Source organism: Labrus bergylta, chromosome 22 (genome assembly GCF_963930695.1).
Source record: "Labrus bergylta chromosome 22, fLabBer1.1, whole genome shotgun sequence".
Taxonomy (NCBI): domain Eukaryota; kingdom Metazoa; phylum Chordata; class Actinopteri; order Labriformes; family Labridae; genus Labrus; species Labrus bergylta.
The window spans coordinates 16,722,607-16,747,458 of NC_089216.1; the positions used below are offsets into that span (position 1 = coordinate 16,722,607).

A 24,852-nucleotide genomic window follows, 5' to 3' on the forward strand; every position below is an offset into this window, starting at 1 on the left:
GTCGTTTCAGATTCACGCTGTTTTCACATATTCACTCTTGAAATGTCTGACCTGGTTGTTCACACACATGCACCTCACAGCAGGAGACTAACTCTGTCAGACAGGAGGGGGGGCGGGGTCTCCTGAGGTAAGACGTGATGTAAAATGACCGACGCAGAAGTAGCGGACAAAGCCACAGAGTCCTCTATATGACTCTATAATGAGAATATGTGTCTTTCTATCAATGCTACGTGTAGTTGAACAGAATCTCAATGTGATCTAAAGAGTGGAGAAGAACATACTGGAGAACAGGAAACATAATGCAGCAGGTTCATTAGAGCACGGAGATGGTAGAGGTGGCGTGCAGACAGTCTATGGTCATGCAGCGATCACAGGGAATAAACGTCACCACCCCCTCTCACTGGCCCCTCCCACTCGCTCCAGGTGAACTCTCCTGATTATATCCTGTTGCGTTCTCACATCAGCTCACTCTGACTTTCTGCAGAATAAATATGAGGAGGCTGGAGGAGAAACTCCGGTGAAGAGAGAAACATTCAGCTGTTTGTGTTCACATGTGACGCTCAGAAAGAAAATATAAGAGTTTTTCTGCGAGCGTCAAAAGAACAAAGAGCAGAGGAGGAGACACTTTCTGAGGTGTAACTCAGCCTAACAGATGACCTGTACACTCACCTGCTCCGAGCATGACGGACGGGTTGCTGGTGTTGGTGCAGCTGGTAATGGCGGCGATGACCACAGAGCCGTGACTTAACGTGAACTCTTTTTCGTTAAACTGGAAGGGAACGGACGAGTTGTGACGATCAGGAGACACCTGGAAACCTTTGAAACCCGTCTGAAAATGTCACAGAGAGAAAGAAGGTGAGTTGCTATGTGGAACGTGTTGTCCTGTCTTTACAAAAATCGTAAAAAAGGCCAAAAAGAAAAATAATAATTGCCCCTTGTAATCTCGTTTTTTAGATTCATGAATTATCCATTTAGTGTATAAAATGTCTAAAATTGTGAATTATCAGTTCACATATTGTTTGAGGTGCGTGGTGAACCACAGGATATCTTCGCTCGTGTCTACCTTTGCTGCCAGGCAGGATTCAAAATCGGTCTTCATGTCGGACACTGGGATTCGATCCTGGGGCCGTTTTGGACCGCTGCAACAGGGAACAACGGCACTCAGATCCAGCTCCACAACCTGAGAGAGACAGAGACATTCACACCACATTGAAATGTTGTAAATATGGTAAAACACCTCCACATTCACACACTGATGGTAGAGGCTGCTGTGTAAAGAGTCCATCAGTATTAACTCATCCATTCATACACACATTCACAGGTCAGAGCAGTTTCTAAAAGTGGAGCATAACGGAGAGAGTGACCTGAGTGAAATCTGGATCCTGAGAGACGTTGTTGTAGTCTCTGAACATCGACACCGCCTTCAGGTACTTTGTGATGTAGGCCAGTTTCTCCGCATCTCGCCCTAAAGACCGTAAACAAACATACAACCTGGAATATAAAATGCTGAGATAAATCAGGGAAGTCTATGATAAAGTTATGAATACGCTCGCTTTCAGCTCACCGGTCTGCTCCAGGTACTGTATGCTGACGTCGTCCACGGGGAAGAAAGCGGCGGTGGCGCCGTACTCCGGACACATGTTGGCGATGGTGGCTCGGTCAGCGATGGACAGCTGAGCGACACCGGGGCCGAAGAACTCCACAAACTTCCCCACGACGCCTACCTGACGGAGGTGCTGTGAGGAGAGCGAGGAGACAGTGTCAAGTCAAACGTTTTCTGCATACATTTGATATCTTAATGTCTCATTATGCACGATTAGAGTTTGCAAATCTGATTCTCAGTACCTTGGTAACGGTGAGGACAATGTCAGTGGAGGTTATGAACGTGTCGGGGGTCCCACTCAGCTTGTATCCCACCACCTCAGGGAGCACCATACTTATCGGCTGACCCAACATCACAGCCTCCGCCTCGATTCCTCCGACGCCTGAAGGATTGAACAAAACTCTTAATAATCTACGATCACAAAAAAAACCTTTTAGAGATCAGAGTGGGCTTTGAATCCAACCTGTGGATCCTTTCCCGCATGTCATTCCCCTCGCTCTCTCTCCCTGACTTACGACTCTATCCACTGTCCTATCTCTCCAGTAAAGGCACAAAAAGCCCCAAAAATAAATCAGAACAGGATGATGCACACATCGGTCTTTTGCAGACCCGTGGGACATGTGTCATTTGACATAATGATGTCATCAGCGTGCAGACATTTGAATGACGCCGAGCTGGGAAAGACTGAACTTTCTGTCAGCCAATGAATGAATAGTGTCCGTTTTAGTTCTGATTTGAGATGGATTATTAAGCAGGCAAACATCTCCTGCAACCTTTAAGGAGCTGCACCCACGCTATCATCCCCATTTTCACCACACACAATGGATGGAGACAGGCTACATTTTGCCTACTGCGTCATTATGCTAAGCTAAGCTAAACTCTATGATCCCCATTAATCTCCAGCACATATCCCTCATAGCCTTTAATAAGTTGTGCAGCAGATCTACTAGACAGACTTTGTTTTCTTACCCCATCCTAGGACTCCCAGTCCATCGATCATTGTGGTGTGGGAGTCGGTGCCCACCAGGCTATCGGGGTAAAAGAAGCCTTCATATTTGAACACCACTCGAGCCAAGTACTCCAGGTTGACCTGATGAACAATCCCTGACCCCGGAGGAATGATTCGCATGTTTCTGAACGCCTTCGAGCCCCACTGAGAAGGACAGACAACATGTTTCATGATAAACACATGTCTTTATTCCACACATTTAAACCTTACACCAGGGTTGGAAATTAACATTTTTGTCTACCTGCCACTGTGACTGGTGGATTCAAAACTCTACCAGTCACTCTTTTTTTACTTGCCATTAGATTCTAATCCATGCTGCGCTCAATTAAAGACACACAGAGTAAAGAAATTTAAGCACATAGCCTATCACTGTAAAGACTGAGACGAGGAGGAGTCCTAAATGAGACTGTAAGTCTCATTTAGGACTACCTGTCTCTGCTCATAGAGTCAGAGCGGAACAAGCAGGACGTTACTTTTGCACGTCACTGCTGCTGTGCTAATTTCCAGCCCTGCCTCACACTGTGGGGTTTGTCCAGATTTTATACCTTTAAAAACTGAAATCTCTCTCTGTTCCTGTCAAACTCCAAGTCCTGGTTTTTCTGAACGCTGTCCGACCTGAAGGGGGGTAAAAAAGAGCCAGTGAGTTTAAAATGTAGCTGGGTCACATACAGAAAAGTGAGCTGTTCATACTGTATCTGAACATGCTCTTACTTTCTGTTAAAGTCCACCTGGATGGAGTGATCGATGACGAGGTCAGCTGGACAAACAGGATTAATCTTCTCCGGGTCACCGCCAAGTTTCATCACCGCATCACGCATGGCGGCAAAGTCCACGACAGCAGGGACGCCACTGCAAGGAGAGTCAGAGTTAGGACTTGGGCCTTTTTTTTAAAATAATATTGTGATCTAAATGACTCATTTGTACAAGGTAGGGAATTTCTTCAGTCTGCATCCATGAAACAGGCGGTAAAAGCTGCAACATGATCTTTAAAAAAAAAAAAACTTAATCAAAGTTTGTCCTCTTCAAATTCTTATTTTTTTTCCACAGACCATACTACTGCTACTGCTCTGCTAAGTTCAAGAAAATAGTTATGCAACACTGTATGTAAAAATACATATTTGAAAGGAGCATTATGTAACTCTGACACCTAGTGTTTAAAATTTTGACTTTTAATGTCTATACTTGTTCAACCTGCATACAAGGTTTTCCTATATTTCCCGCAATTAAAACCTCAATATCATTGATATTTGAAGATCTCGGAAAGCCTAATGCTATCGTCTTCCAAGTTCCCAGTTTGTTACACAGATTCCTGTTAGAAATCTGTAATCTGAAGGTTGAGGCTACCCTCAGGGTTTTCTATCAAGATAAAGCTTCTCCACAGTCCCAGAAAACATTAAAAAGCTCTTTTCACAGATTAAACACTCCATGACTTTGAACTTTATGTGTGAAATTGATTCATTCAGTTCTGTTGGTAAAAGGATATAAGAGATAAGAAAGATAAGAGGGTATTTGTAAAAGTTTCTTGAATTGCTGTCAAACTACAGAGCAACACTCTGACGTTTGTAAGTAAATAAATGTATCATCAACACACGTGAAGTCCTGCAGGATGACGCGGGCCGGTCTGAAAGGGACCTCCACAGTCTGAGTCTGAGTCTCCTTCCAGTTAAGGATGCTTTCCACATCTGAGCTCTTCACCAGAAACTCATCGCAGTTCCTGACGGCAGACTCCAAGAGGACACGGATGGAGAAGGGCAGACGGTCTTGGAAAAAGACAGAATATTTAGTGAACATCCAGCAATAAAATACCACTCAAGCTACTTAAAAACACATACCGTAAAATAAGTTCTCTCACCATATCTGGGATCTGCAAGTTTGGTAAGATTGTAAAACTGCTCATTTGGTTCATCTGGGTCCAGATGCTCAACTATATGTTGAAAAGGATTCTTCACAGTCGCAGACATCCTCCTTTATGTGTCAGAACTAATCTAGAAGAAGAAAAAAAAAAGATCAAATGTAAGCTTGTTTTAATACCATACAATAAATACAAGAGGTTGACTAATGAAAGGTAGTCTTCAACCACTGCTAAATGGTTTGACAACTACTTGCTCTGAAGGTTTCAAATGTTGTTGATTTCAAAGATGGTCACTCAACTTGACAGTAACTGAGCATGTTCGTGCATCACCGCCTGACACTCTGCAGAGTGATGATGCTTGTTGTAATCTATATAGCGCCCTCTGCTGGTGACAGAGAACTGCTAGTGCAAAACAATGAAACTCAAATGAAATGATATCTGACTGGTGAATAAATCTAGTAATATTGCCACATAGCTAAGATTAAATTAGCAGATACCAATTGTCACTGGATATGCTAATATCGGTCGAAAGATTAAAGATACAATATGAAGATTCCACCACCAGGGGGCTCTCAATCATTACTACAATAACAAAAGATGGCATTGAGGCTGGTGGAGAATCATGGGAGTTCTCTCTGCGACTGCGACTCCCCCCCCAGTGAAAACGAATGCTGCGTAGTAAAGACGAACAGGTGAAACCGACCCGAGGAAGAGAATATGTTTACCGATGATGTATCCATTAATTGACATGACGTTTTTATCAAAGCAGCACATACAGGTACAGCAACAGTACGGCAGCGTTCAGTAGCAATTCCCACTTCTTCCTGTAGAGGTATTTCCATGGCAACGATAAACATTACGTCAGCCATGGCGGCTCATCATGACGGCCACCTCGACAAGACACGTCCCGTTACGACTCTAAAATTACAGATTACTCTGGTGTTGATAACTGTCCGAAATATTTGAGGTAATGTAAGTACTCAACAACAAAAAAATCTCTATATAACATGGGTTTAATCCATTTTTAATTAATTCAGATATTTAAATGTAACCATTGTCATGCAATTCTACATGTTGTACATTTAATTATTTTGGTTAAGGAGGCTGTAACATTGTTCAAGACAAAAAGAAATTCAAGCAAAACTTTACAAGTAACCTATTATGGTGATATTCCTCATATACATCTTCTCCCTTAAAACTTTGGATGCTTTGTACCAATTTACCAAAAACTCTCATTCATCAGTGAGTCGGTTGCTTTTCTTTTACAACGTTAAGATGGTGTACGTTTTCTTTATAAAACCATATTATATGAATCCCTTCTTTTTTACATTCTCTAATCTCTACTGAACTTCTAGGAGATACAACCTTCAGTCACATGGACCAATCATGTGTGTCCAATCTCAAACCTCTTTGGTCAAAGTGCTTTTAAAGATATTGTTCCTCCCTCCTCTGCGAGCTCCAGAGTCACTTTAAACAAGATTATGTTAAAAAGCATTGAAGATTATAAACAGGATTAAGGATTATTTAAACACTGACTGAATGCACATGTTCTGTTGCTGAATACGACCTATTCATTGTTCATTATTGTTTTATGTGAAACTTTTTAATGCTTCTCTCTTGACCTGTACGCACTGGAACTCTTACTGGTAAATAAAAGTAAAACAAAAACGAGAAAATTGTCTCCTGAGTCTTACCTGAATTTGAAACATGTTTACTGCACATGTTTCAGAAAAATCTAAGAGGCTGTAGCGTCTGTTTACATCGGCTAAACATGTTTAAGAAAAAAGGCCTGGTTTACAATCTGGAGTCCATCCATAGTCAGTGATGAAATAGATAAACCTTTATGGCTGCAGTCCTCGTGGGCTGGTAGGCCCGCCTGAGGGTTAGTGAACTCGTTCCACGTTTTCCAAACCTTGCATAACTACCAACTCTTAAGCAATCTCTCAACACTTTTAACACAAAAATATGCAGCTTAGCATTTAACTGCTCAACACATACACAGAGGGTAATCAGAAGCCTAAGTAAAATCTGTTTCCTCGAGAGGCGTTATCTGTGTGAAGGGTGAACCAATGATAAAGAAACACTTCACAGGGGGAACACACATCCTGAATATCCACATACTAGGCAGGCTGAAGCTTGGCTGCAAAGTTCAAATACTGATACTGACATTACTATGTTGTAATGCACACAAACAGCAGCTTTGATTTACTTTGACATGCTTAATGCAGCAGAAAGAGAGGAAATAATCCTACATAGTAACATGCTATTTGCTTTGTAATCTTGCATAGATACACATATATGAATATTTAATGTTATACATTATTATGCCAATAGCTCAGTGGCTAAAACCCATTTTTTTGTATAAATTGCAAAGTTTAAAGTTGCTGGATTACTGAATCTAGTGACTGCATATCACATCAGGTAACAATAAAAGGAAGACATTGAAATTTGAATTCTTGTTGGCGGTTTCTGTCAATATAAAATTCCTGAATTTTGTGAATAAAAATACATGTCATATCACTTAATTCTAGCAGCCTTGTTGTATGTTTTAAACGTACTTTCTGCTTGTCAGGATGTTTTTGTTTTTAGTTCGGTTGAATTTCAGAAAATGTGTTTACAGTTATTATTATTACTATATTATTATACAATTATTATTATTATTATTATTATTATTACAGTCCTCAAAGGTAAATTATTTTTTAACAAATCATCCCATAGGGATTCATCCTTACTACGAATACTCTGTGTTTGTTTATTCTAATAAAACATTTCTGTTGAGGAACCAGTGAGATATGTTTCTAAATCTTTAACCTGACATGGCCTGATGTTGTGACGTAAGTTAGCATTAGCTAACCTGGTCAAACTTCAACATTAACATACTTTAAAAGTTAGTACGGAGACTTAAAAGCTTGGGACACGCTTAGAGACTGTAATTAATACCGGATATTTAGTATAACATGTCAACATAAGTAAGTGTGAAAGAATAAAGATTTTAAATTAGAGGAGCAGTCAAAGTTAGCTAGCTTGATACTTCAGTGTTGTTCATGAGAGCTCTGCTACGTTAACTAGCTCCTTCATGCTAATCAACGTTAATAATAAAACAGTGAATTTAACGTCGGTTTAATTTGGATAACTTACTTCAGAGCAGCAGAGGAGACACCGCAGAGCACGGCCGTGTGTTATCGACACACTGTCAGAGATTATCTCATACAGACAGCCTCCTGCAGCTGCAATAACTTCCGCGTTGTCAAAGAACTACAACTACCACACACCACCGGTCAGAGTTTCAAAATAGAAGTAAAAACTACAAATGTAAACGCAACAATAACAATGGTCAGAGGTAGTGGATATTTAAATGTATATTTATATATAAAATGTATTACATTATTATATTACATTGTTATATAATATTTTTTGAATATTTAACAATAATAACCCATTATGCCAAAAAGAAAAAATATGAAATCTTAACACTGTTTACCAAAAAACAATGATGGCGGTCTCCATGCTGGAAATGCTGTCTCATACTAACTTTCATTCAACCTAACGACAGGCTGAGAGCTGCAGCTGAGGTGGGTTTTAAACCTCCTGACAAACCGTTACACCGCGCCCACCTGTCAATCAGGTCAGCTACACGCCTTATTGTGAATAACTCTTATCCTTCATCAAATCAAAACTGATGAGTCATCAAAACATTCACCCCCTGTACAGTGTGTGCCGATCGAGACATGAGTTAATCAGAACTATTTGGTTTTTTGAACCAGACTGTAAACATGTTAATCTCTGCTGTAAAAACAGGCTTTTTTGAATGGGTGTGTATGTGAATTCCTGTGCTTCTGCAGCCAACCTCTAGTGGACACTCCAGGAACTGCAGGACTTTGCACTTCAGTATCAGCTTCATTTTTCAACACAGGAGTTCGCCACTTGATAGTTAATAGTTTGTTTAATCTGTGTTACACAAGAAATATGACCAACAAAACTAAGTTTCTGCAAACTCAAATTGCTGTTTTGTAAATGTAGGAGAGACGCAGCAACTGAGCTTTTGATATGTTGTCACACTTAACACTAGCGCCTGATCACTTTTCAAGAGGTATACTTTTAAAGATTATGTTGCAGATTATCTCAAATATTTGAAGTTGTCGGCTGAATCAGTCTGTGATTCTAAATCTTTTTACACCTTTTGCTTATTTATAATTACATTTGGGTGCAGGTTTAAAATCATCAGAATAACTCTGTCATGAAACAAAGAATGTATGCATTATCATCCAAGTATAATAACCTCTGAAGTGGAGTGAAAAGAGAAATACGCAAGCAAGAAGACCTTCATTAGGGATCATCTGTCACAGACACCAGTACCAGGATGGTCCAGTAGATGGCAGCAGAGACACGACAGATACTTAAGGAGAAACCTGTGAGCAAAGGTGCTGCAAGAAGAGGAATAATGGCAAGCTTGTCACTTCAGGGCATGGCCGGATAAACCATTAGGGAAACCGGGGGCCTTAGATCTGTAGAGGTCCCAGATCAGTAAGTTAATTGGCAAAAAATCAGGTTAGATCTCGCTCTGCTTTAGCCTCTCTGCTGGTGCCACTGCAAGCCATCATACCTATTCTCTGATTCTGTGGTAGAGGGGGCTATAGTGTCAGTGGGTTTGGTGGGTGGCAGATTTCCAGAGGGGCCCTTGAAAGCCCAGGGGAACGTTGGTGTGTTAATTTGGCCCTGCTTCAGGGAACCTCATTTCTGTCATTTCATAGAAATGTAAACATGTTAGAGACAGAGAGGCTGCAGACTCAATGTTTAATATTCAACAAATAATTTTGTTTTAAAAAATGAGCTGAGGGATCATCCATCCATTATCTTTAACACTTTTCATGTTCAGGGTCGTGGGGGGCTGGAGCCGATCCCAGCTGTCATTGGGCAAGAGGCGGGGTTACACCCTGGACTGTTCACCAGCCAATCACAGCGCTGACATATAGAGACAGACAACCAGCCACACTCACATTCACACCTACGGGCAATTTAGAGTCACCAGTTAACATAACCAGCATGTCTTTGGACTGTGAGAGGAAGACGGAGTACCCAGAGAGAACCCACACATGTACAGAGAGAACATGCAAACTCCACACAGAGTCCTGTCAGACAGGAATCGAACCTCCTCGCTGTGAGGCAACAGCGCTAACCACTGCACAAAAGAGGGATCATAAGGACACCTTTTCATGTTTTTTACAAAAACAAGCAGTCTTATAAGCATTGCAGAATGTTCTACAAATATCAAAATGTTTCCCTCTCTCATCTCTGAGAGTCCACAGCAACACCTTTTTTTATTTTCAAACAATAATCATAATAATGCATATATTTATAAAGCACTTTTCAATGTGAGTAAAAGGTCTGAAAACAGGCTTTTTAAGTAGTCCAACAGGTGTAATATTTGTTCTATTTTATTTCTTAAAATGCGCACGTAAAACTCCACGATAAATGTGGCTCCAGGAGTAGGGAAACACAAATGAAATATGTGTAAAGGCTTTGTCGCCCCACAGGAGGCTGAGTGTAGTCTCATAAATGTCCTCTAAAAATGTCTCCTGAGACAACAGAAGAAAAGAAAACCAATTAGTGCTTTTACACATGCAAAAAACTCCTGAATCTTTCGGGGGAGCTGCATGTGTGAACACAAACAGCTGAATGTTTCTCTCTGACCTTATCCAGAGTTTCTCCTCCAGCCTCCTCGTATTGATTCTGCAGAAAGTCTGAGGGAGCTGATGTGAGAACACAGCAGGATATAATCAGGAGAATTCACAGACCACAGACTGTCTGCACTTCAACATAGCATGCTTCCTTAATGTCTGGTGATATAGTTAGGTCATTTTATGATTTTATTTTAGTAAATTTCTTACATATTGGTTTGGTTTGCTTACTTGCAATAAAATTGATTACAAATGTTACATTACAAATATGCATGACTCAGCAAAGTGTGAAGGTAGTTGATCAATACTGGATGGAAAGGCTGGAAACATTGGGTGCTGATTTTGAAACACATTGCTGTTGAGCTACAACATTAAAAACATGTTGGATTCATCCTTTACTTTTGCTCTAATTCCTGCACCTGCCGACCACACAGGCTGCAGTCAGTGTTAAAAAATGAGGAAATGTCAGTGACACCTTGTTGTGGGGGAAGGGTGGAGGAGGAGGGAGAAGGAGACTGCCTCCCTCCCTCCCTCCCTCCCTCAGTCCCCTGCACACACACAGACACACTCTCTCTCTTCCTCCCTCACACTCTGCCTGCCTTCAGCAGCATCTGACGGCTGCATCCTCTTCTCTCTGAAGCACCGCGGCTCCTCCATCCTCCTTCTCTGCGTCGTCTGCTCCTGACACTCTGACCGCTGCAGGACTCCTTTGTGTCTCTACGGGGGCCCTTGTTGTCATTTCTCCCCTTTTTTTAGGGAGAAAGAGAATTACATGGACATGATGGGGAACAAAGAGCGACGAGGCATGAATTTCAAAGGCTTGCTGAGGAGGAACTGGCTTCTGATTGCCACGATTATCTCTGTGCTGCTCGGTATGTGGACGCCGCTGAACGCCTGCTCCTGTGTGCTGAGAGAATGAGACGTTCTCATCTTTGATTTAACCTTTTTTTTTTTTTAATCATCTTCACTGCTGTTTATGTGTGCACCCTTCCTTTTATGTATCACCATTCAGCTCTGCTCTCAGCTGCTGTCACTGCTGAATAAATCATCCTCTCCTGCATCTGCATCCCTCTGCAGGACTGAACTGCAACAGCAAAATGTGTGTTAAAGAAATCATCTGTTTGATCCATGATTATATGACATGAACATAAAAATACTGCAGGCTGTGTGCAGAGTGTAAAGCCTAGCTGTCCTCTCCCCCTGTGTGTCTGGATGTGTCTCAGTCAAACGTGACCAGACTGAGGGGACAGCTGATGCTGCTCTGTGATGAGGATGTAAAGTACTAGCAGCAGGTGTTAAAAACAGGACGGCTTCAAAAGGGTTCAAATCTTATTGCGATGTAGTTTTAGTTTAGTTTATCAGGAACACCATTACCTGCACCATAGCTGTGACTGTGTCATGACATCGTACAACTTTAAATCAACATGTCTTTTTTATGAATCCAGCTGAAATCAGTTGTGTGCTGCATTACAAAACATATTTAGACAGACATTAAAGTTCCAACCAGTAAGATGTGTAGTGAGTGAAATGATAAAGTGAGCTTACTATATGATCAGACATTAAGGAAACATGTAAGGCACCCCGACACGGTTGTTTTGGACGCCCCCCGGTTTGCCAGGTATGAGAGCAGTTATCAGGTCAAACCAACAGGTGTTGCAGAGATGGAACGAGAAGTGGTTCAGATAGAAGTGATTGTACCCGACCTAAAAAGCCACGAGCAGAAACGTGCTCAAACTAGGATCAATATTGGAGATGCTTTTGAAAAATGGAGAGAGGTTAGAACACAGAAAGGTTTACAGACCGATGCAGAGCTGGATAAACACTGAACACTTCGGTGTCCACCACATGGTGACCTGCGTGAGCATTGACTCTAGAGAGGAGGGGGCGGGGGGGAGATAGCTCTCTACAATGTTTAGAATTTAGACTGCGGTACCCATTTCAAACACTAGGTGTCAGAGTTACATACTGCTCCTTTAAAGGAACACTTTAAAGCTCCTGCAAGAAAATTGGTTGTGTGGATTTGGCGCCCCTTGTTGACAAAGTGATATGTAATATCTAGAACTGGATTTTCAGCATGGGAAGTGTTTTGATTTCCATTTTCAAATTTGTAGGCCGCGCTGTATTTACAGTATCAGGTATCAGCAGGATTGAAGCCTCTGTGTAACTTTTATAGTTAAACTGACTCACCACAAACAGATGAATGGGCGCTCCTCTTGGGGATGAATCAACCAAAGGTGACTGTTGTTTACTTCCTCATTCCATGACAGTAAACCAGCTTAGCCGGGCATACTGCCAAATTACCACAAGGACTGGCAGTCATACTACATACTACTGTTGAACACAGAATGCAGAACACTGCTTCATACTGCTTCTATGTGTACAAGACAAGTTCAGCAAAGAGACTAGAGATGCTGCTTTGTCCACAGGGGGCGCCAAATCCACATAATATGAAAGTTCCTCACAGAGGTCTGTTATGAGACGGGTCATTTCATTCCGAATTTCCGAATGTTTGTGATTTTTAACAGTCTTAGTTTCTTTTCCAAGCAGTAATAAAAATGTTTTTTAACTGAGTATTTAAGAATAAATCTGATTAATGTTTATTATGATTTCACGTTCACATATTTGCAAACAGCAGAACTATTAGCAGTTTATCACAACCAGATAGTAAATACATCCTTAAAGGAAGAATGTGCGATATGTGACACATAAATAAATCATAAATCCAGTCTATCCTGTGTAAATGTGTCTCTAAGTCATGACTGTCTACAATGAGTGAGAAGCTCGAGTCTCGCTGGCTGTGTTGTTGTCAAAGCTGTGTTTACATGGACGGGACGGCCGGCTCCTCCCCTTGTGTATGAAAGCTGTTTTAGTTAAGAACTAGAGAGAAGAAGAAGAACATACTCACTGATTATTTGGATGTTAGTAAGAGTTTTTAGATCATGCTCATTCTGTGTCAGTTTATATACAATGTGAAGCTATGAGCTAACTAAAGAGCGCTAACATTAGCATGCTAACACAACAATGCAGGACACAGGTGATTGCAGCTCGAGCAAAGGACAATTTTGTCCACCGCTTGTGCTTGACTCCTTCGTGCAAATGCAAGGGGAGAGGGGTTGGAGGTGCGTCTCTGAAGGAGAGCGGAGGCTTCAGTACGGAGGAGGTGTGGCCAAACAGGACGTTTGTTTTGGTTTTTGTCTGGTGCTCAAGGGCGACATCTACTGGATCAAAAAGAACCACAACCTTAGCCTTGCTTTTTATTTAAAGTCTTTTTCTTTTCCTACCAAAATTAACGTCTTATGTTGCACCCGTTACCTATTTTGACCATTTTCATCCTCCAATCATAGGTCTTCTAGTAATAAGAATAATCGGTGCTTGGTTGGTTGATGTCCTACCATAAAGACACATGATCAATCAGAGAACATTTAAGTAAAAGCAGAAATGAAATAGCACCAGTGTGCACATGCAGGACCTCAGGCTGGAGAACAAGCTGTGCAAAGGTTTTAGCTAATTGGATTGTTTGCAGTTCATACAATTGAAGTAAAATCAGTTGTTTCTATGTTAGTTTGGGCTTGAGGGTTAAGGTGCTAGGGAGGAGGGAACAAATTCACTTTCATCTGGAGATTTAAGACGTTGAGTCTGCTGTTTAACCTCTTCTCTTCACCTGCAGGAAAATATATAAATATTTTTACAAGGGCCATAAAGCCTGTTGTCCCTGGTTGCTCTCTCTCTCTCTCTCTCTCTCTCTCTCTCTCTCTCTCTCTCTCTCTCTCTCTCTCTCTCTCTCTCTCTCTCTCTTGAGTTAGTCACAGGAACAACAGCGACAGTTTCCCCTGAGGTCCACATTTCTTCCGGCTCACCGTCACTGTTTTTTTAATTCAACTCAGTTCAAGGTTGAGTTTCAAAACATCGTCAGTGGGCTGAGAGGAAGCAGTTTACCGTCTGCTGCTGCTGTAAAATCAAGGAGGGAGTCTTTATTTTATAGCAGCAGCTGTAAACTGAAGGAGAACACATACAGGGTCACACACAGGGACATCAGGCATAGCAGGCTTTATATACCTGCAGCGGGATGTTAGTTTGGACCTTTAATCTACACGCTGATTCCACCTGAGTTTGCTGTGTCATCACAGATTTTTACAAGCATCTTAATGGAGGTCTGTGTATGCGTGATATGCGTGAGATGACAGTGTGGACTCCATTAAATCATTGAGTGGAATACATACAGTGGTTTATAGCTGTGAGATATGGACCAGTGTGTGTTGCGCTTCGTTAATTCTCTTCAGATGAAATTTCACTGAACTCGGCAATAGTTTGACTGTTCTGCAGAGGAAATGTTTCATTCCTTTAAGTGCCATAAAACCTGTTTGAATATTTTTAATAGTGAAGGGGCATCGACATCAGACGTTTAAATGTGCAGCAATCATTGTTGCCTGTGTAACTCTCTGTTTTCTCTTTCTTGATGTTTCAGGGATCAGTTTGGGCGTCGTGGTCAGAGAGTATGCGTCCCTCTCAAACCTCCACAAACAGTACTTTGGTTTCCCAGGAGAGATCCTGATGAGAATGCTGAAGCTCGTCATCCTCCCGCTCATCATTTCCAGCATGATAACAGGTAACTTTACAGGTCACATATTGTTCTCCTCCTTTTCTCAACACATTTAGTCTCAGAGGTCGCCCAAACAGGTCTGTGAGATGTCTTGCTTGGTCTGGATCAAGTGGTTAGCCCTACACATCATATATGGGCTTCATGAGGTTATGGAACCCGTATCCCCTAGGACCAATTTGCCTCGGGAGACCCAAGGGGCTCCACAATGCAGCTCCCACATTCACAGCTACCCAAAAACCCCTCCACCACTTTAAGATGGCGATTCCCGGAGGAATTGCCAGTTAAAGCGATTCATGCATTTGATTTAGATACCTCTTGGGCATGTCCTCTGGAGATATGCCCAGGGCACGCCAACTGAGAGGAGACGCTGGTGAAGTCCAAGGTCTGCTGAAGGGATTGTACGTCCCTTCCCTGGGAATGCCTGGAAAACGTTGCTGGAGAGAGATGTTTGGCTGCTGTCGAGGTGACCCGGCCCCCCATATGTAGAAGAAAAATGGAAGGATGGATTGACAGACTTTAGCAGCCTTTAAAAAACTCTTGTCTCCACAGTCCCCCTCCCCGTCCTGTTTCAACAGCAGGGACAACAACAGCGGCAGACGAATGCCATCTGAAAATGGTCTCTTTACACAGCAGCCTCTACCATCAGTGTGTGAATGTGTAGGTGTGACCTGAGGTGTAAAAGAGCTTTGAGTAGTCAGAAGATGACAAAAGAACAATACAAGCTCAAGTTCATTTACCTTTTTTACTCCATAGAAAGTATTTTCTTCTTCTTTCTTCCCCCACCAACTGTTGCAGAAGGACGGGTTCACTCAGAAAAAGAACAACGTATGAAACATGTTTTAGCCTCTATGTGAAACATAAACAAGCTGAAGGAAGCAGCTTCCTGTCAGTGTGAACACAGAGCTGAGAACAACAAACCCAGAGGGAGTTTGACTTCACTCTCTTAACGCTCTGATATATTTACATAGGGTATATTTGGTTTCTGTCCACACAGGTGTTGCAGCTCTGGACTCCGAGGTGTCAGGAAAAATTGGCCTGCGCGCTGTAATTTATTACTTCTCAACAACCATCATAGCCGTTATTCTTGGTGAGTTGATTCTGTCACTCGTCCTCCCCTCACTTCACTTCTCCAGTTCTAAGAATTACTGAACAGAACCCAACAGTTTCTTCCAGTTCCTCTACAGTTCAGACCTTCAGATGGTGTTATAGTAACGTGTTGTACTGAGGGGTGTTGTCCTCTCTGCAGGTATTATTTTGGTGATGACCATCAAACCAGGCGTCTCTCAAACGGCCGATCACATCGACAGAGCGGGGACGACGCCCAACGTCACAACCGTCGACACACTCCTGGACCTCGTCAGGTGAACTCAGACTCACATAGTCATAGGAACCACATCTCTTTGATGGGAGCAGGATTTATAGGCCATGTTTCTTTCTGAGCAAACAGGTTAACACGTTAATCGCAATCTACAATAAGAGCATTACATTTTGTAGATAGTCGTCCTCAGTGTCTCCCTGTAGTCTCAGTGATGTTAAAGAAGGACACTGCTGCATGTGTCTTTTCTCTTTAACAAACTCTCAGACAGCTCAGCTGACGAGTCCAAAGTAATATCCACTTTATGACATCACACATTGACCTATGACATCACACACTGACCTTTGTTACCGTTCCTTTGAGATGTTTGACCTCAGTTTGGGATCCCTAACCACTTCTTGTTTCTCTGCTTAACTTCATGTCCTAACCTTCCATCTGCCAGAAGGGTCTTACTGTATTTCAAAATAAAAGCATGGTTGAATTCAAACAGGAAGGAAAATACCCTTAGATTAAGATAGTACTAACATTAAAAATAAAAGCCTAATTAAAACTTCTTCAAAATAACTCAATTCAAACAAATAGATTCAGAAATCAGGGAGAGAGATAGTGGGGAACAACGACTCTCAAGCCAGACCTGAACCCGGGCCATCTGCCTGGAGGACCACAGTCTCCGCACACTAACCACTTCGCCACAGGCACCGCAACAGCCTTAGTTCTCGAGTTAAACAAACGAGTCCTTTTCTAGCCGGTTCAATCAGTAAATAAAACGCCACAAACTGGTCTGTAATGGATGTGAACTGAACTTCTTTGTCGGTAGCATATTGTGGAGTCTGATCCTGTATTTCATGCCTTAAATAAAGACAATAGCCTCGATTATAACAAATCAAGCATGTGCTTTAAATGAATTTGCTCTGAAAAATCTTGGATTCGATTTCTGGAAGGCATCTTTCTACATGCACAGAGCAAGATCCATCAAGCAACCTGTATAAATATATTTGTCTTCCGTTCATCCCCTGCCTTGTCTTTTTCCTCCAACAGAAACATGTTTCCAGAAAATCTGGTGCAGGCTTGTTTCCAGCAGGTAAGAGTCTTTTCAAATCCGTTATTTATTTCTGATTTAAGTGATATTCAAACATCCATCAGGAGGTGGTGATTATTTAGTATGCGTGTGAATTTAACTCTGTGTGATTAATTCCACTTCAGTACAAGACCAAGCGCAAAGAGCTGGAGCCTCCGAGAACTTCGTCCAACATCAACGCTACAACCACCACCATTCCTCCGCTCACGACCACCCTCGTCTCAGTCGTAGAGGTCGGTAAACACGTTTCAGTCTTCATTCAGAGCAGTCAGCACCTTAAAGCAACAGATTCAAACTCACAGTTTGCAAAATATGGGCAGCCTGATGAAATGTGATGATCTAGATACCCCTCTAGCATGAATCCAGATACTATCCTCTAACTTATTGTTTGGATGCAAAGCCGAAATCAGGTCAGAAATCAGGAATGGCCGTCATGTGCAAGGGTTAGTATAAGGTCACATATTCTGTAAAATACACTTCACCATGTTTCTCTAACACTAATATGTGTCCTTAGTCTGTCTACAAACCCCCCAATGATGAGAAAAGTCCATCCTCTCCGTCTTTGCCTTCTGCACTTTTCAGAAAATGTGTGCTCAAACAGGCTGTTTGGAGGTTTTCATGACATCACAAAGGGCAGTAGCCCCTCCCCCAGGTGGGTGACACTCCCACAGCTAGGTGTTTGTTCTGCCCTCTGAGTCTGCCTTCTCACCGTAAACAATAGGACATGGAGGGAGAAAGCCTGAGACACCCAAGCCCTTCAAGAGAGGGGGCATGGTCAGACACAGCTCATTTACATATTTAAAGGTACAGACACAGAAACAGCCTGTTCTGAGGAGGGCTGAAATAGAGGGGTTTATAGACATGATCAAATACAGGATCAGAGTGGATTTAGAATAAGAATACTTCACACACATGTTTTGAGAAGCTCTGAGACTTATTTAAACTGGTTGAAGAGGAGGAGAATATGTGACCTTTAAAACCCCCAAATTGACCTTTTTTCAGTAGACGGAGCTTTTATTCTTGTTCGAAATTAAAGGTTAGCGTCTGATTTCTTTTAAGAAGGTTAATCTTTTAACTTTCATCAATGTAAATATGAAAGGTCTAAAATTAGTGCCCTCCAATAGATGAGTTTGGGGTATTGCCGTGTGTCATGTTCAGTACAAAACATACTTTTTATACTTATTTAAAAAGTCTAACTTTACATTACACGTGTTGTTTCTAACATAAAAATTGAGGGTTGAGGAGTAACTTCGTCTTCATATTTCTGGCTTCGGGTGGCTTACCCAGCGGCCTTTTTGGATGGGTTAGGAGTGAGGATTGATATTTGCAACTGTGTTCTTCTGTTGGGAACATGCATGAACTGTTGGGGTTTTTCACTTCACATGAAAACAAAGATTCCCTTATTTTATCCACATGCCTCACTTTACGTTTCATGTTTCTACACCTGGAAACCTCCATCCCATCTAAATGCTTCAGAAGACCGAATAATGAGCCATAAGTGGCCACGGGTCAGCGGTCTGTCATCCTGTAAAAAGCTCATCAATGAGTCCTTAGATGCAGATAATGTGGTTGTGAGAGCGGCTTCCTGGCCTGGTGCTGGTTCCCTGAATGAATCGATTCCTTGTTTCTTCTGTCGGCAGAATATAACCAAGGAATATAAAATCGTTGGGTCGTATTCGGATGGAATCAACGTGTTAGGGCTTATCGTGTTCTGTGTTGCTTTTGGCCTCGTCATCGGAAAAATGGGTGAAAAAGGACGGATCCTCCTGGAGTTCTTCGACGCCCTGAATGAAGCAACCATGAAGTTGGTCCAGATCATCATGTGGTATGTATATTGGCTTTCAAATGGACAATAATCAAAAGCTACATGGGGGATTAGTGGTCGTGTATTTTAAACATTTTAAACTACTTCAGGGCAAACATGGTCCTGAACTTGGACCTAAACTAATTCTGTACCCACTATTTTAGAGCCAGTCTGGTTTCTTTCATGTCAATTTACAGCCTAGTACAAAAGCTTGTTTCTTTGTTGGAAAAACTGGAATGAATTTAGATAGCATCCTTTTTATTATTTAAGCTTGCAGAGTTTTGAATAATTAGGAGCATGGCTGAGTTGACTGACAGGTTGACACATTGGAGCTGTCCATCAGGAGGTTTAAGGCCCGCCTCAGCTCCATACCTGCCTGCTCCTAGATTGATCTAAAGTGAGTTTCGGACAGCATTTCCAATATGGCCACAGCCATCTTTGGGCATTAAAAGTGTCCTTTGAAAACAAATGGGCAACATCACTAAGACTATGTCCATGTTTTAAACAGTCTATGGTATAAGGATCAGTCAATAAGATGTGTAGTGAGTGAGACATTAAGGAAACATGTTAAAGTGCTGGCTTCTCTGACAACAATGCAGCAGCCAGTATGTCCTCCTTCTAACTTTAGATTCTGGTCCTGAATGCTCTGGATTTGTTTGGACCAGAGAAGGTAGGCGGTTTTAAGACACCCCCACACGGCCACTTTGGACGTCCCTCGGTTTGCCAGATATGAGAGCAGTTATCAGGTCAACAGGTGTTGCAGTGATGGAAGAGGGCAAGAGAAGTGGTTCAGATAGAAGTGATTGTACCCGACCTAAAAAGCCTCTGCATGTTTCTAATAAGCTCCACGAGCAGAAACGTGCTCAAACTAGGATCAATATTGGAGATGCTTTTGAAAAATGGAGAGAGGTTAGAACACAGAAAGGTTTACAGACCGATGCAGAGCTGGATAAACACTGAAGCTTCAGTATCCACCACATGGTGACCTGCGTGATCATCAACTCTAGAGAGGAGGGGGCGGGGGGAGACTCTCTCTGCTTGTTTGAATTTAGACTGCAGTATCCATTTTAAACACTAGGTGTCAGAGTTACATATTGCTCCTTTAAAACACTTAAAGAACCTTTTTTATATAGACAAAGAAAATCAGTTATAGTTCTAATTTGACTAAACAAAATTAAATTTCTTTTTTTTTTTTTTGCATAATCGTGCATTCTTTAAATATTGCTTGGATCTCAGGTCTTACGACTAAAATGACTCTTACTGAATGTGTTTTCCAGCTACATGCCGGTGGGGATCTTGTTCCTAATTGCTGCAAAGATCATCGAGGTGGAGGACTGGGAGATCTTCAAGAAGATGGGTCTTTATATGGTGACGGTGCTGAGTGGGTAAGCTGCCCCATTACTCCGATCCGCCTGCTCCACACTCTGGGATTTATGGGTGACATTTGGGCCGGTCCTCCCTCCAGTGATACAGTAAAAATCTGAGCTCTGTGTGGGCGCTGATAAGGGCCAAGGACATTTAAAACTGCTCAACCTGCAGATGCAGTAATGAAAGTCGGGCTCATGCCTCTAAATCTGAGCAACACCAATAAAGAGCGTACAGTAAATCCCATTCACGCAGGTCACGGGGTGAGTCTGAGGTTCTGAGTGTCCCTGTGATGACATGAGCACACTTTGTTGTAACGTCCTGAATGCAGCATCATCTCTAACCCGATAAACTTTATGAAGTAGGACTGGAAAGTACAGCAGGTGAAGTTTAGAGTTTTATGTGGTATTATTTTCATAGGACATATAATGGTAACTTTAATGATATTAAATGGGAATTGTTTAAAAGTTTCTAATGAAAGTATTGCTACAGAGAAAAACCTTTTTGTTAAAGTGTTAGATGCTTAATTAAAACCAGAAACAGATGTTTCATCGCTCTTTTCAAACCATCAGACTCGATTAACAAAAACAGTAACGTTACCTTTTAAAATATCAGACTTGCAGGTCTGTGTTTCATCTTTTTTTTGATGCATTTTGAGTTACATAAATATTGTGTTGGATCCAAACTGGATATTTAAAACACAACTAATAGTTACACAACTACACAAACAAACTAACTACTAGGTCCAAAGTAAAGACCGGTATGTCCCGGGTCAAGAACCAAGTAAAGACCAGCAAGTCCCGGGTCAAGAACCAAGTAAAGACCAGCAAGTCCCGGGTCAAGTCTCAAGTAAAGACCTTTTTAGCAGAATCCCACTGTGATGTCACAAAGAGAACACATTTGAAACGGAGCATTTTTCTCTGTGTTGTAAGACTTATGCAGACCACAAACAAAGGACTGGATGTATTTATTTTTCTGGGTCAGTAGACACTCAGGTTACCCAAATATATGTTCAAAAACACTGTAGAAGTGGATTTCCCCCTGTAGGGGGAATTGGAGTCCAAAGTCATCAAATTGGTGACTGGAGTCTGACTCGAGTCCAAGTCCTGTGACTCGGGTCCACATCTCTGCCTCATTGTCATGTGGAAATATATAAGCAGGTTCAACAGATATTCCCTTTAAAACCAAGTTATCAATTCCTTGCAAGAACACAATTCTCAATAAAATCTGTTTTTCGTCTCTCAGTCTTGCTATCCATGCCACAATCTGTCTGCCGCTCATCTACTTCATCATCGTGAGGAAGAATCCGTTCACCTTCACGCTGGGGATGGCTCAGGCTCTGGTGACGGCGCTCATGATCTCCTCCAGGTCAGCACTAACACTACTCTTAACATCAATTTTGTGTGCAAACCTATAAGGGCCTAAAACCAATCCCTGTGTTGTCCCCCAGCTCTGCCACCCTGCCTGTCACCTTCAGATGTGCCGAGGAGAACAACCGCATCGACAAGAGGATCACCCGTTTCGTCCTCCCGGTGGGTGCTACCATCAACATGGACGGCACAGCGCTCTACGAGGCGGTGGCCGCAATCTTTATCGCCCAGCTGAATGACTACGATCTGGATGTGGGCCAGATCGTCACCATCAGGTACAGAGTTAGGAACAACTATGTAGGATACAAAAAAAGCACAACGCTGAGATTTCTGAGTCCAGTCATTGCTTTACTGGAAAACATAGAAACATGAAATACTGATGACAACAACAAACATTAAACAAACATTACATCAAGAATGAGGTCAACAGTCCACATTTAGGTCACATTTAGGTTTATGATGTAGGCGTCTGACCTTTAAAAAGATAACACAATGATATAATTGAACACTGTGTAATGATGCTAGCACCAGTTTGCCCCATGACGGTAAGTTAAGATCAAAGTCCAACAATCTTTAATCCAAGTATGAGGCCGAGGAATCTAACAAGAAAAACAAACAACACCAGGGAGTGGGCAGGTAAGGAATCAAAGTCCATGAAATCACGCAAGACAGCTTTGGAAAGAGTCTTACGACACCTTGACCTGTGCCATGACAGACACTAATGTTTTAAGTTTTCTGGTGAGTTGACAGTTAATGGATACCATCGCTGAGGATCGATAACTGCAGACGACCTCTAAAACCAAACACAAATCAAAGAAAGAGACACAATTAACTTCTAGGGAGCACTCACTCTAGGCTGTCCCGTACCGTGCTGAGCCACGATGGTTCCCCCTCCTCATTCCCCCGCTGGCCTGCACTCACACTGCTCCAGGGCTAACCAGGTCGTAATACAACACATGCATGGCTTTACATGATCATGAAGTGTGCTTCAGTTTACAAGAAAGACGGACTTAAAAATGTAAAAAAATAAAATAAAAGGATGCGCAGTCGAGCCTGCAGCCGTACATCGGAGAACAACACAGAGAACATGACAGCTACTTTACTGACTAAGTGTCTTATTTTGAGTCATGTTAGTCAGATACAGTAGAAACACTCTGGGATTTCTCCAGAATGAAGGCTGTCCACGTTGTGTACCCGTGCCTGTGCTCGTGCATGAACTGTACCGTGCTGAAGCAAACCTTTTCCAAGCGTGCCAGGGCCAAGGAAGAGTACCGAGCTCACACTAGGACTAACAAACTGGATTTAAGGAGTGAAGCATGGTTAGGCACGGTACAGATTGCTTAGTGTAAGTGCACCCTTAGTCAAGGTGACAAAACAAACCTGTAATGACTACATTCCACCACAGGGGGTGCCAAAGAGAACAAAACCAAGACATTTTAAGACTGATTCTTTCAGGACTAATGTGTTTGGGTTTAAAAAACGGATTATAAATTGATGTCTCTGTGTCTCTGTGTTTCAGTATAACAGCAACAGTTGCCAGTATCGGAGCAGCAGGAGTCCCCAACGCTGGTCTTGTTACCATGGTGATAGTCTTAACAGCTGTTGGATTACCTGCAAGTGATGTCACTCTGATCGTCGCTGTGGATTGGCTGCTGTAAGTTGTCTTATGGCTTTTCTGTCAATCTTAAGAGTTTTTTCAATTAAAAATGTCAAATATAAATACTTTTTTAAAAAAGTAAAACGTTTTATTGTTGTGTTTCAGGGACCGCTTCCGTACCATGATCAACGTTCTTGGCGACGCTTACGGAGCCGGAATTGTCCAGAAACTGTCAAAGAGGGAACTGGAGAGGATGGATCTGACGTCAGACGTGGACGTCGCCAACCCCTTCGCTCTGGAAGCCACTTTGGACGACGAGGAGTGCGAGAAGAAATCCTATGTAAACGGCGGCTTCACCGTCGACAAGACAGATGCAATCTCATTCACTGAAACATCCCAGTTTTAGCCTCTGACCGGCTCAGAGGAGCAGAGAAAGTGCCACGCTGCTACGGATGTAAAACCCCCCTTCCTTCATGTATCAGCACCATGACGTGAGAGGGAAAAAAAACATCCAAACCAGCTCCCATCCAAGCTCAGACATCAGCAATAGCAGCCTCCATTAAGCTAACCCAAGATGATCACGCTTCATGTCGGACATTTACAACCACGACTAGATTAAAGTGCTTCCTTCTTACTCTCAACATGTGCCAAGATGAAGAAAAGTCTGTTTTCTTTTATGTGAGGCTGTGCTTTTCTTGCAAAGACGCACTCATAAGAAGAGCTGTTTGTATGTGAGTGCATGAGGACGTTTATGTAGCGTGTACGAGGTGTGTGCGTGCGTGTGTGAGTGTGTGTGAAGAAATATCTATTAAACTCAAACTGTAATCCTGATGTGAAACATCACTTTAGTACTTATTTACTCCTTTATTATTCTCTCAAATGATCTTCTCTGTGTGGCTGTGTCGAATGTCTATGTCCCATAATGCACTGCTTGTATATCTATCTGTGTGTCTACACTGTGCCAAACATATAAAGAACGTTTTTACGAAGATGCATGAAGCAATATGTTAAAGAAATGCTCGCCGCTGGCTGCAGAACGCAGGTTTTTTTAACGGAGACTTCACTGAGACTGGGAAACGGTTAACGAGGCTTCTGAAGTCGTTGAACACTGTGAACTCTGAAGACATTTTTCAGAACAGAATCACCGACATTCATTGGTTTGATTTTGACATTTATGATTATTAACAGCGTGTGTGTTTAGGCAGTGAGGGCGTGACCTCCTCGAACAACTGTGTTTCAATCATCACTTAATAGATATAAAAATGTAATTACACTGGAAAGACTGAGTTTTATCATTTATTTTTCTTCTCGTTTGGCTTCTGTTTTTTCACTGTGTTGTCAGCTTAAGGGCTCAACTATGGTGTAGACGCTTTGTGCCGGTGAGGTTGGTCCACGGTTGGCCTGAAATAAAACATCAATAATTGCTTTCTGTCGTGATTCAGGCACTGAATATATTTTAGTTTGAACTTTGTGATATTTACACACATACATAAAATGAAAACATGTCTCAGTCTGGCTACATCTTGAACGTCAGTATCCCTGAGGTTTGTTTCTGTTTGTACTCTTTCACCATTCATAAAC

General features: G+C 42.1%; 2 protein-coding genes across 2 annotated transcripts in view; one reads left to right on the forward strand and one right to left on the reverse strand.

Annotated features, from left to right (window-relative positions):
• The window catches only part of aco1 (aconitase 1, soluble), a gene marked incomplete in the record, with an annotated part of 13,228 nt that extends 5,511 nt beyond the window's left edge, over positions 1-7,717 (reverse strand). The window contains 11 exon segments of the mRNA XM_065950850.1: positions 670-829; positions 1,064-1,180; positions 1,365-1,465; positions 1,565-1,736; positions 1,846-1,985; positions 2,573-2,756; positions 3,158-3,227; positions 3,324-3,461; positions 4,204-4,372; positions 4,465-4,597; positions 7,603-7,717. Of these exon segments, the coding sequence (XP_065806922.1) occupies positions 670-829; positions 1,064-1,180; positions 1,365-1,465; positions 1,565-1,736; positions 1,846-1,985; positions 2,573-2,756; positions 3,158-3,227; positions 3,324-3,461; positions 4,204-4,372; positions 4,465-4,573 (1,360 nt within the window).
• A 2,992-nt stretch (positions 7,718-10,709) lies between these two features.
• On the forward strand, positions 10,710-24,694 carry slc1a1 (solute carrier family 1 member 1). The gene is made up of 12 exons (XM_020643586.2): positions 10,710-11,014; positions 14,608-14,748; positions 15,737-15,829; positions 15,989-16,103; positions 17,096-17,138; positions 17,261-17,368; positions 18,776-18,960; positions 20,217-20,324; positions 21,550-21,672; positions 21,755-21,949; positions 23,194-23,328; positions 23,437-24,694. Exons 1-12 carry the CDS (start codon positions 10,915-10,917, stop codon positions 23,675-23,677), a joined length of 1,587 nt encoding a protein of 528 aa, XP_020499242.1. The 5' UTR covers positions 10,710-10,914; the 3' UTR covers positions 23,678-24,694.
• Positions 24,695-24,852: the final 158 nt, after the last annotated feature.